Genomic DNA, 13,239 nt, shown 5'->3' on the forward strand with positions numbered 1-13,239 from the left:
AAAATTTATTTTATTTTACCTTCAATGCATTTTAATTACTGCTAGTAACTCTATAATGGTTTGAAGAGGCGAGCTGAACTTTTAAAACACTTTAACACAGTATTATATTACTGTCAAAATGTATTAAGATAACATTTCTTTTCAATGCTGTTGCCTTGTAATTTCATTTTATGTTGGCTGAAGCCTTCTCAGCTTTTGAGGTGAAAAAGTTGTGTTATGTGTTGAGAAGTATAAAATAATATTCTATTTTGTTTTATATTTATCACTAAAAACAATGATTTTCTTAGGTTAAAGAAATCAAATTCTTTAAACAAATACAACTTCAGCAAACTTATTCTATAATGTGCATTTTTTGGCCCCATTTTCTATTTTTCTTGACTATCAACCATTAGTATAATTTAACATTTAAACATGGAATTTAGAACGTATAAATAACAATAATATATATACTCAAGGTGGCACATATGTCAGTTTCTCCATAAATTGGGACATTTTGTTTTGATAGGTTGGTAACAAAGTTAAGTTGGTAGCAACACGGAGTAAGTTAATTGTTGTCTGTTCCAGTGGCTAGTGTAAAGTGATGCTCTTTGCATGTGTTATTTGTTTGTGTTGTGTTTAAATGTTTACAACCCGAGTTTACATCCTTCAGTTATGGTGGAAGCATAATAAAAATACTGCTATAATAATTGAAGAATTTATTGGTAAATATCCAGGTGTCGCGATACCCAATTGACAATATATTATGCGGAAGTTAAATAAGAAATTTGAAAACACAGGAAGCATTTTAAATGCCCGGAAGTATGTTCGTCCACGATCAATTTGCAACGAAGAAAGCCTGCAGACAGTTGCTCAAGCATTAGCAGCCAGTCCAGGTAAATCGACTCGTAAGGCATCTGCTGAACTAGAAATAGCATGCAAAGAACGTTAAAGAAATTTAATTTTAAGCCATACTGTCCATCATTACTCCAAGCGCTTCACGAATGATTCCGATATTGGAATTCTGTGAGACAATATCTATCTGCTCAGAGGCTGATCCAAATTTCTTGCGATCAATTTTGTGGTGTGATGAGGCATGTTTCAAACTAAAATGGACACGTTAATCGGCATAACTGCGTGTACTGATCGGATGAAAATCCTCATAACATAATCCAAGTAGAACTCAATGTGAAGTGTTATGGTATGGGGAGGTATTTCGAGTACTGCACTGATTGGTCCTTATTTTCTTCAAGGAAATGTTAACTCAGAAAGTTACTTGCAGTTGCTGCAAGAAGTAGTATTCCCGAGCTCACAAAAAATCCTGTTTTTAATATTCGCTCATCTGGCAATAAGATAGTGCCCCAGCACATTTAGGTATCCAAGTTCGAGATTTTTTAAATAAGACGTTTAATGAATGGATTGGTCGCTGTGGTACAATAGATTGGCCTGCGCGCTTGCCAGACCTGACCCTATCCTATGTGATTTTTCACTGTGAGGTATTAAAAAGGAGACTGTGTATGCTTCAAAACCACAAAAATCTTGACGAACTTAATTAGAAATGCATTTGATCTTGCTAATAACAATAAACCTTTATTGATAAGAATTTGTGATTCTGTTCTGTCATTATATGAAGTGTGTAAAAAAAATCAAGGTGGATATTTCGAACTGCTATAACATTGTATGGTAATATGTAAGTAATTTCATATAATAAATTTGTTTTCTTGCCTAAAAGTGTTTTATTCAATTAACCTATAACGCTTTAAATTTCTCTTCTGGAGAAACTCACATATGCACCACCCTGTATATATATGTATATCTTATGTATATAACACACTACATGAATAGACAGCATTATTAACACATTTTTAAATTGACTTTTTTTCTCAAATAGTTTTATCTAATTCAAAACTTAAAATGTGGGCTCCATGGTTGGTAATTATTTAATGTATTAAAAGCAACACTGTCTTCTTATTTATTCCAATAAATTATTCTGTATAAGTATAACTGTACTTTTTTATTTTGTATACATTTTTATGTTTGTAGACATAATTTCTAAAAAGTAGATTAATTCTGTATTTGTTTTAAAACTGGTTTAATTTATAGTATATGAACTTTAGAAACACAGTTTTTTTGTTGAAATACATATAACAATTCTACATAGGTAAGACTTTATATTAAAATATAATTAATGCTAATGTGACTACATTTCTGTATGTAAAGCGGTTGTGGCCGGCTCGATTCACAGTTGTACCATGCTTCCAGCTACTCACACTTGGACCAACAAAACTGTGATTTACTTGTACAACTGAAACTATTGATATGTTTTACTATTTTTTTACGACTCGGACCAGTGGAACCCAAAATAATGACAATTTTTAACGTTATGAATGTGCATGTTTCTATTAGTATGCTAACATATATTACTGGTATATATCTTTGATTTATTTTGAGCTGCAGTGCTGTGTATTTGTTGAAATGTCTCTTAACACTCAACTGATTGTTGTTATCAATCTGCCGAGGAAGTGCAGCACTCTAACAGTTTGAGTAAACAAATACTTATTGTAGACGCGATTGATCTGCTTGTATTGCTGCATAGCAGATTTGTAAGTATACTCATGTTATATAACCAGTCATGTTGCAGGTTACAAGTATGCACTACTTTATCATTAACGATTAATAACTATCCCAAACATTTAAAAAATGATGTTCATATTTTACAGATTGTATAAGTTATGTTTTAAATATTTTATATTCATTCAGTGATTTTAAAATTACTTCTGGAAAACACTCTAAATATGGTGAGGGAACTGCAGGCTCAAAAGAATGCCTTATTAAAATAAAATCTGACGTAACAGCAACAATCTGTTCTGCACTTATTTTTCTGATCAAATTTTAAACAAAAATACTGTGTGGTTTCAACAATCTTTTCTAATGAGTGTGATTTGACAAATTTGGATTAGCAAACAATGTAGACAAAAATAAATAATATCAATAAGATGAATGTGAAATTCGTTCCTAATAATCCTAAGATCAGAGAATGTAATTACATTATAATAAGAAAAATAAAGGAACCAAAGAAACTAGTTTGTCATAGAGTATTTGCACTTTATCATTACTTAAGAAACAGGATCACCAAAGTATAAACAACCACAAACCTGTATGTATTAATATCAAAAGTTATAGAGCTTACCATGTCTTCAGCTTCCAACTCATAATCCTGTTCACTTTGTAATTCACATGTCTTTATCTGATAAAATGTGTCTGCCTCATCAGGGCTTACTGTGCTTTCTTCATTTTCTACAGATGTTATCAATCCAAGTTTATCTGTATAAGAAGACAGGTATTGTATAAATATTTCATTGAGAAATGAACAATTTGTAGTTATTAAACTAGTTTTCATTTCAAATCTAAACATTCCTATCTATTCTTGTATTAATTTTTATTAGTTAATGTAATACATGAAATAGTGAAAACAATTTTTTTTATATTTAACCATTCAAAACAAATAAAGCCCTACAGATTTTTATTTTTCTTAAATTCTACTGATTAATGTATATTTCAATAAAATATTAGCCACTTGTATACATTTTTAAAATATTTATTGAGTGAATATATTTTTTTACAGCCTATTCTCCAAGATTAATTAGATATTGTATTTGGCTTACTACAGTCAATACAATTGTAATACAAACAATTTCAAATGTTCAACCTAACAAAATTCTAAGTTTAGAAAGAAATCAAACCCAAACAAAACAAAATTAAGCAATGTTGTAACACCACAAATGGTTACAGAAAAAACTGTATGCATGGAGTATAAAAAGTAATGTACAAATGTTATATGGATATACTTTGGGGTTGGACTGTAACCCAGCATAATTTGAGATGTGTGCCACACTGAACAAAAACCCCTCCCTAACATGATCTGAACGTAATCTTGCCAGGAGAGGAGAGAATTGGCCATAGTAACAACTTTATGCTGAAAACATAGTAAGTATTCAAAATATGTTGTAGAGTCCTGAGGGCGTGCTGGCATGGTATTTTAAACTTTATACTAGTTTTTAGAAAGTAAAACCAGGTATCAAGACAAACTGAGATCATATGATTATTTTTAGTTTCAAAAATCTTTCAGAAACAAGTATAGGTTCGTAGAACTCTTAGAAAAATTCTCTTCATGACGAGAACAATCAAGGTTTTATAATAAGTTTCAATTTTTTAACACACTTTGATTTTACTAAGACACTAAACTAGGTACTATTGGGAAAATTTATTTAAAATTTTACTTAAATAACTGAAATTATCTTTTAGCTAGCTTTCTAAAAGCATGCACAAAGTCAACACTTTCAGTAAGTCTAGAACTTTTTAGTATTGGAAAGACATTAAGATGTAGACAATATATTTAATAAACAAATACAGTAAACAAAATTCCCCGCCCATCCATACAGTACAGGGTCTTTTCAATAATTATTGGGACTGGTTCGCTGTATCCTCAACGATGCGTTGAGACAGGAGGTGGGTTTTTGGTGGTGGTGTCATCGCACCAGCATGGAGTGGACCATCCCATCGCGCAACACTACGCTATGACGTTGATAAATCTTTAAACTCGGACAATCCGTGTCTGAGGTCCTTGAATTCATTAAACAGGCTTATGGGGAAGATACCTTCAGGCACACAAGAGTTTTTGAGTGGCACAAAATGTTTAAGGAAGGCCAGGAGCTTGTCTAATGCAATTACCACATCAGATGCCAGACAACCGCTCGAACTGATGCTCAGGTGGTCAAAGTGAAAACAATTTTGGACTCTGACAGGCGTTTAACCATTGCCCTTATTAGTGAGAAGAACATTCCACACCATTGCAACAGAGAATCGCAAAGAGGAAAGTGTGCGTGAAACTGGTACCGAAAGTCATGAGTGAGGAACAAAAACTGTCGCAGGTGAAAATTTCGCTAGAAAATTTTGAATGCATCCAGGAAGATGAAGATTTTCTTGTCAAAAATACTGTTACAACTGTCGATGAACTGTAGGTGTTACAGACTTTTTCTTGTTTCCGCAAATGTAAAGCGAGCTCAAAAGTACAATGGTTTGACTCCATTGAGGCGGTTCAAGAGGCAACGACAAAGGTTCTCAAGAGTATTCCGGAAATCGACTTCCAGCAGGCTTTTGATAAGTGGCAGACGTGCCGAACTAAGTATTGATGCAGGAGGTCTATTTTGAGGATTATTAAGTAATTGTAATAATACCTGCAGTACACTGATTTTTGGAACCAACCCCGAAAATTATTGAACAGACCCTGTATATATAAATCTGAGCAACAATACAAACGCTACTAAGGCACCAAATATATCTTGGACTATAAGTAGATTACAATAGCCAGAAGTAGACCCTTTTTGAATGAGTAGACTTTTCAGACCTACATATATATATTTTCTTGATTGGGGCAACAATGCAAATGTTACTAGGGTACAAGGAATAATTTGGGCCAGGAGAAGGTTACAAGGGTCTGAATTGCTTTTGACTAAAGAAAGTTTCTCAGACTGAGTGAGTATGTATAACTTTTTTTATTGTGGAAACAGGGAAAACTCTGTTATGGCATGATTGTAGTATAATTTATCCGAACCAGAAATGTTTCTTCACACACTTAATCTGAAACCAGAGCCAGTTGCAATTTTGTATAGCTTATAAATACTAAAATATAATTAGGAATTATTATAGGGCTCCATCATATTACATCATAAGTAGTTTCACTGGCATTGCCACGAAGTAAATATTCCTCCACTCTAGTCTTAAATACTTTGATTGCTACTAAAAATTTCTGGAGCTATTCATTCAAATATTATAGAATGTTGTAAAAAGATTTCTGTATTTCATTGGTACTGTACTCATAAAACTTGTTTAATTCTCTGATTTCAGGGCCTTAAACAATTGCTCTTTGCTCAGGCGATTTGATTATCTTATAGAATGTTGTAAAAAGATTTCTGTATTTCATTGGTACTGTACTCATAAAACTTGTTTAATTCTCTGATTTCAGGGCCATAAACAATTGCTCTTTGCTCAGGCGATTTGATTATCTACCAGTAACAATCAACCTTTTTCAAGCGCTTTTATTATGCTATTATAAAGGATATGCCTATGACGTACCTGTTCAATAGGAAATTGCGTGCAAAGGCATAGGTAACTGCTAGTCTTGCATAACTGTGTTCTCTTTCTATAAAATCCCAGGATATAATATTGTTGTAGATCAGTAAATAAATTATAGGCCCATATTGTCCGTGCTAGTCTAACTACAGATCAAATTTTCAATGTAGAGCTATTACACAGGGATGTTAATATGCTTCTTGCCCCAAGTTGGTGGTATTAATTTCTTTGTATCAATTTGTCTGATAGATAATCAAAACTAATATGTAGTGATTCAATTTAAACTCAAGAATATTTTGATTACAATATTAGTTCTTGAAGTCAAAATGTTGTAGGATTAAATTACAAGAATATAAACTGGTCCAGTGAATATTTAAAATAACTACACTTGTAAAATCCTATCAAGGTAGAATCAGAATTTTGTATTTGATTTATTACCTTATGAAATATTAGATTTTATAATGGACACATCTCAGTAAATTTTATTATAAGACCTTGATTAATAAGTCACCAGTCATCTAGGCTACGTAATGTGATGCTTTAAAATAAATAAATCATTTTGTAAATTGTAAATTTGATTTAAAACTACAATACTTCACTTGACGTTAAAATCTTTTCTTAAAATTTAAATTCAGAGTAGGTCAGGAGGGATACATTGATAAGGATTATTAAAGTTTGTGTAATTTCATTTACATGTATTCTTGTTTATAACTGTTTCTGAGCAACTGTGTAGCCTGATTTGATAGCTTCCTCTCTAGTATATGCATAATCCACTACAAGGAACATCTGTTGGTGTTGCTCAGCCAATGAGAATTTACATACCAAAAACGGAATTCAAGCAAAAACCTATTTCAAACTAATTGCTCTTGACCATCTAGATTCCTATTAAATTTTGTAACATATGCCAGTTTCTTTACTTAAAATTTTTTTTTTTTTAATGATCTTCATTAGGTTTATTTAATGTACTTGATCTAATTAGTTAATTTGATTAATTCTAATGATGTTATAACTGTTTCCGTACAATGGAATGTTCTAAATAATATGCTTACCTTGTACAATTTTCTCCCAAAACTCACTGTGTCCTATTTCTATCAGGTCATCTTTGATTGACGCAACAAATCTATTGTAAGCCAAAGGGCTCAGCTTTTTGCAGTGTTCACGTAGTAATGTGAGAGCTGCGAGTGGTTTACGAGTTCCAACAGTGTCGCTTGACAAAAATATCAATTTTTTGATAACATTCTGCATTTGATCACAGACTGAAACAAACAGCAAAACTTCACTCTTGTAGCAATCTACTCACTGACTTTTAATTTTGTCTGTGCAATATACAAGAATATAGTATATATTAAATGACAAAACTTACACCATGAATTGATAATAGGATTTGGGACATTTGCCATCGTTATTTGTTACAAAAGTAACAGTAGGTTTTGTGGATTGAATTCTACCATCTTCTTCAGGTAAATAAATTAATACATAAACATGTAATTAAAACGTACAATGTGCGGCAACGGACTGGCACTAAAAACAAGAAAAGAAAGGAAATATTACAATACCCGACAACTGCTTGAAGTCCAGACAGGAGAAAATAAACCCAGGCATTGTCACTGCCCAGAAGTCAAGAGTACAATCACATTTCACACCAGCACAAGAAAAAGACTCACTTTAATTAATTAATTTTTTCACATGAAGAAGAGGGTGGATTTCAATCCTCGAAACTTAACGTTATACATTTTGTAACATATATTGATGGCAAATGTCTGAAATTCTTTTATCCTTTCAAACCTTAGAATTTTAATAACAAACTTTAAACCAACGACTTAGACCATGTTAATTATACTTATTCATATAAGGCATAGGAGCAATTTTGCTGTTTATCTGTTACTCACTCATTGTGAATAGAAATCAAATTTGTCTTGTAACCAAATTTTAAGAGCGAGTTTAAGATTTTTTTATTATTAACTGTATCAAAGCTATGTTTTGATCACCGTAAAAGAATAAAAACTACAAAACTACCCTGATCTTGCTAACAACAGTTTGACCTGCAGAAGCCCTAGTGGGCCAAATCCTTCATATTTACTAGTATCAAGTAAGTAATAAAATTTTAAAAAATAACACTATTGAAAATACAATCACCAAGTAAATACAAATACCATTTTAGTATGTAAACGTTCACTGTTTGATTATAAACATAATATTAATATGGTGACTTCTTTTAAGAATTTGATTCAAACAGCTGTCACAACTAAATACACTGTCATGAGTTTTCACTTGGTCCAACTTATGAGATCAGATGAAAATAACAGAGTAAACTTACTTTTCCCAAAAGGTTCACCAAGTTCCTTTAATTTGAGAAAATCACCTTCAGGATCAACCGTTCCTATTTCAGTAACTGTGCTTCGAACTAATCCTACAATTGAATCAGCCAAATCCTCAGGTTTAACTTCAACTTCTATACCATTGCTTGTAGAACTGAAACACAAAAATTCATTCCTTTATCAGATATGTTTATTTAAGAAATGTTTCTATGATATTAAATTTTCCTTTTAAATCTGAACAGTTATTACTGTAACTATGAAACGGTACTATCTATTAAGTGGTGTATTTAATAGTCATACATCTACTAAAACCTTTTTAATTCTGTAAAATATATTTTAATGGTTGGGCCTAAATTATTGGCTACATATTTAAATCTAATTATCTTATATCGCTGGGATTGCAAAATAAGTATATACTTTCAATTTGAGGTCTTTATTTTGATGTTAGATTAGTGCATAAATATCAAATCAAGTTTTTTTATAAAAATTTTCTAAACCTATCATTTTGACTAATGACAAATCATTTGAGAATTACATACACAACATTATTATTATAGGTTAAATTAAAATAATAGCTTCAATACATTACTGGTTGATTTCCTTGAACAAGAATCAACAATCAATACAGAGAGGTACTGTAAAAAACATTGCAGAAGCTACGGCATTGCAGAGCAATACAAAACAAGAGTAAGGGAAAATTTAGCTAAAAAATTTAGTTTTCCACGACAATGCACATCCCCATAAAGCCGTACATGAAATGTCTTGGATGATTTTAATTCGGAAGTGTTTGATCATCCTTATAGTCTTTATAGCCCATATCTGGCACCAAGCGACTACCACTTCTTTCCAGCGATGAAGACCTGGCTCGCAACACAGTGCTTTGATAGTGATGCTGAACTTCATGCTAGCGTTAATCAGTGGTTAAGATCTCAGGCGATCAAAGTTGGAATCGAAAAACTTGTGTAACATTATGGTAAATGTCTCGAATTTTACGGAGATAACGTTGAAAAATAGCCCAAGAGTGTAGCATTCAAATATATGTAATAAAAATGTTCCTATTCCAGTCGGTTCATTTTTTATTTCAAAACATGTTACTTTCTAAATAGCCCCAGATTTTGAACAACTACTACTACTAACTAACTAACTACTAGTGAGTTTTTCATGTAATTTTCTGAACGTATCAGTTCCAACGCTTCATCTACATGCTCAGTACATCTAGAGCAATTTACTAAATTTAAGATGTTTATGTTGTTATCTCTTTAAAACCTTACTATGAGTTGAAGATAACACAAATCCACGTAAATATTGGAACTTGAAAGTCGGAGTCAATCTAACATGTTTGATTAACGTTCTAGAAAACAAATGGTGTGTTTGATGAACAGGTATGGAAAAATGTGTGATAAAAACCCCAGTTATTCGGTACTTGACTGTTGTCACCAGACAGTTACCCAAAGAGATTTATAATTAGGTGTATAAATAAAAAATGTAGATTATAAACTTGATATTAACCATCATAAGGTCTTAATTTATCCCAGGTGTTTAGTAGCCAACTAGCAAATTTGGGATGATTGCTCAGTAATGCCCGGTATAAATACAGTGCTGTGAGAATTTTCCATAAAAAAATAGCAGGTATAAAACTGTGACACAAACGGCAGTAAAAATTTTATTCTGGATGTGAAATGAAAGCATATATTTTTTTAAAATAATTAATAGTGTAAACAAACAATTTCAGAAACAATAGTAAAGTGGGGACAGTCTTATCTTGACTGCCAAAAAATACTATTTTAAATACTTGGAATGAAATTTATTTAATTTATGTAGGTTCATGAAACCATAGTAATATGAAAAATATGATCATATTTGCAAATGCTGTAGTTTTTACAAGTTGACTATTAAAGAAATACATATTTGTTTGTTAGAAATAAAAGGTGAATTTTAAGTTTATGAATACCTATGTAAAGCTTCACAACTGCTTGATGTAATTTTTTAAATCTTGAATATATAAAAATGTTCTGCATTAGTTCCTGCTAAAGCTACCACTAATTAAATTTAAAATAAATCCTAAGGGGCATTTGTGACCTTTCTTGTTTATCGATTTGACATGGAAACAAAGCCCATGTAAAATCTTTGAGAATCTTTAAACAAGTGTGGCCATAATTTACATAGTGAGAGAGGTTTACAAAATTATGTAACCCAACATTTTCATCACCAATACCTTTCATTACAAGGAGGTTCACGAATGACAAATTAATACTTTTGTAATTAGAAAACTCAATTTCACTATTTAACTATAGAAATGTGAAAATAGCTAAACCCTTCTCCCGCATCTCATCACCACTTCATGAAAATCGAGGGAGTCGTTCTGTTTCAATTTAACCAATTCGATCCAATTCCACAAGCTGATTTACTGGCAGCCGCAGAAGTTAGTTGGCTTACCAATATCGGGAGTCAACTACCCATTTACTGTTATTTGTATGAGGTTACTTTTTTTAAATATAGAGAAAACTCTAAAATGATAGAAACACCTATTTACATAACTGTTGTTTTAGAACTGTTTACATTATATAAATAACAGTTTTCTTAAGTAAGCTAGTCTATAAGACACTCAACTACAACAAACACTTGTGGCAAGCTATTTTGTACTTATCGTTAACCCTTCAGTAATATTAGTATAATAATAGTGCGTTAACTGATAATTAATATTTTATCATTATACTATTGGCAAAGTAGTTGTAGAATATTTCCAAAGGAATGACCAAAAAGAAAACTGCTCAGTTGTTTTCAAAAAGCATGGTGAACAAATCGGCAAAAGTCACTGTGAGATTTGTGTCAGGTAAAATGCATTCACCAGTCCCAATCTTAGAAACCCTAAATGCAAGCTCAAATTAAGAAAAATTGCCTCAGTGGTTGATTGTATACTGTATAAAAATTCAATAACAAGTTCTTTCCAATAAATGTCTTGGTATTAAAGAATCCCAAGAAAAACTTTTAACACAACATAAAAATGTTCTTCCACAAATAATTTTTTATCTATATACTCTGCATAGGGAGATAAAAGAAATCACAATGGAAACCAATTTAAAATGAAATTACATACTTTTTAATAAGTTTGATTATTAATGATTTAACACATACAATTTTTTTTTAACATACAATTAAATGTTGCACAATATTTAATATTCCCTTCATAAATTCATTGTTTTTAAATCATTGTAGAATTACTCAATTGTTGTTCTAAAATAAGTACCTTTTAAAGAGATCTGCCGCTTCTTTCCGGTAACTTTTCTGCTCTACCTCTTCAAGTTTAAACAGTGTTCTAATTTTATCTAAAGAGGTGGAGGCTTTTTCAAGAATTTCTGGCTTGGGTTGTAGCATTTTCTTTATGTTAACACTTAATTCTGATGGTAACTTTGAATCAGGATGGAGTGCTTTAAAGACGACCATGTTGTTCAAGTGCTCCACTGCAGGATTTATCAACTGGCTGTAAGGATCTTCATCCTCATCTCTAGAACATACAAAAAGATAAATTTAAGTTGTCTATACTAGTAACTTCAAACTGTTATCATCAAAAGGTCCTAAAATAAACTACAATGTAAATAGATTACTTTATAGTTTTCTAAAATATGAATCTTATTGTTTTGCAGTTTATTCAGCAGATGTATTTTATCACTTACATTATTACACCTATTACAGCTTCCCTAACTACTATAGGTAAAAATATTTTTTAGTACTATACTGAAAGTACAAGGGCTATTCAGAAAGTAAATTATGTTTCCACCTGATGCCGCCAGGGGCTTGCCAATCATATATATATATATATATATATATATATATATATATTGTTTTTTTAAGTTTACATAAATATTTATATTTAGAATTTAAGTATAGGGAGTCCATCAAGAAAATACAATAATAAAACTTGTCTAAAATATTCATTTAAAATTCAAGGATGGGACCTCATTACAAGCTCTGCTTTGGAGGCCCTGTATCTTTCTTAAAGAAAGTTTCAGTTTATGTTATTAGTATAAATGCTATTATCGTTTATATTTGTTACAACATATGGTATATTTTAAATATTATTATGTGTTTTGTCTTAAGGTCAGACTGAGCACAAGAAAGGCTGTGTTATATTCTATTTTGATTTTAAGATCTTTGTTTTTTTTTTTTACATTTAAAAGAATATTTTCAAGAAGATTATTTATGGTTTTACTGTCTAACAAGAAAAATAAAATGTATATTACTTTCTTTAAGAAATAAATTTCTTTCTTTCTTCTTTCTTTCAATATATGGTGTGCTCATGCTCGGCACCTCAGTCAGTGTTGAGCCGTGACCATGGGAATATCTCTGTTTTTTATATTCAAATTTGAAATGTGTACTACAATCAAATATCCCGCCAGTTGTGAAGTGGGGTCTGTGATTCATTTTTTGTTAGCAAAAACTTAAAACCAATAGAAATTCATCTGGATCTGTGTGAGTGTACGGGAACAATGTAATGGACTGAAAGTTCTCCAGGAAGTGGTACATTCAGTTTTAAAATGGTAGAACAAACAATCATGACCAAGAAAAGAGTGGACATCCGAGCATTGTGATTGATGTTCTGTCGCCAAATTTGACAAAAAAATTTCATGAAAACCACTGTTTCAAAATAACTTAGCTTTCTCTACATTTCTCACAAGATTCACGGACTTACTTGTTTGAAATTGTTTCACACAAGCTAAGCTACCATAAAGTTTTTGCAAGATGGGTGCCAAAAATGCTTTTAGATCACCATAAAGAACAATAAATGGGGGCAGCTTTGTTGTTTTTGGAGTCA

General features: G+C 31.4%; 1 protein-coding gene across 1 annotated transcript in view; it reads right to left on the reverse strand.

The window, feature by feature from the left end:
• The window catches only part of LOC124362728 (X-ray repair cross-complementing protein 5-like), a 66,301-nt gene that overhangs the window by 1,303 nt on the left and 51,759 nt on the right, over window positions 1-13,239 (reverse strand). Inside the window, exons 11-14 of the mRNA XM_046817461.1 lie at window positions 11,674-11,931; window positions 8,426-8,580; window positions 7,158-7,364; window positions 3,167-3,300 (exon numbers count right to left, since the gene is read on the reverse strand). Of these exons, the coding sequence (XP_046673417.1) occupies window positions 3,167-3,300; window positions 7,158-7,364; window positions 8,426-8,580; window positions 11,674-11,931 (754 nt within the window). The remainder of the gene's footprint in view (window positions 1-3,166; window positions 3,301-7,157; window positions 7,365-8,425; window positions 8,581-11,673; window positions 11,932-13,239) is intronic.

Source organism: Homalodisca vitripennis, chromosome 5, assembly GCF_021130785.1.
Source record: "Homalodisca vitripennis isolate AUS2020 chromosome 5, UT_GWSS_2.1, whole genome shotgun sequence".
NCBI classification, from domain to species: Eukaryota; Metazoa; Arthropoda; class Insecta; order Hemiptera; family Cicadellidae; genus Homalodisca; species Homalodisca vitripennis.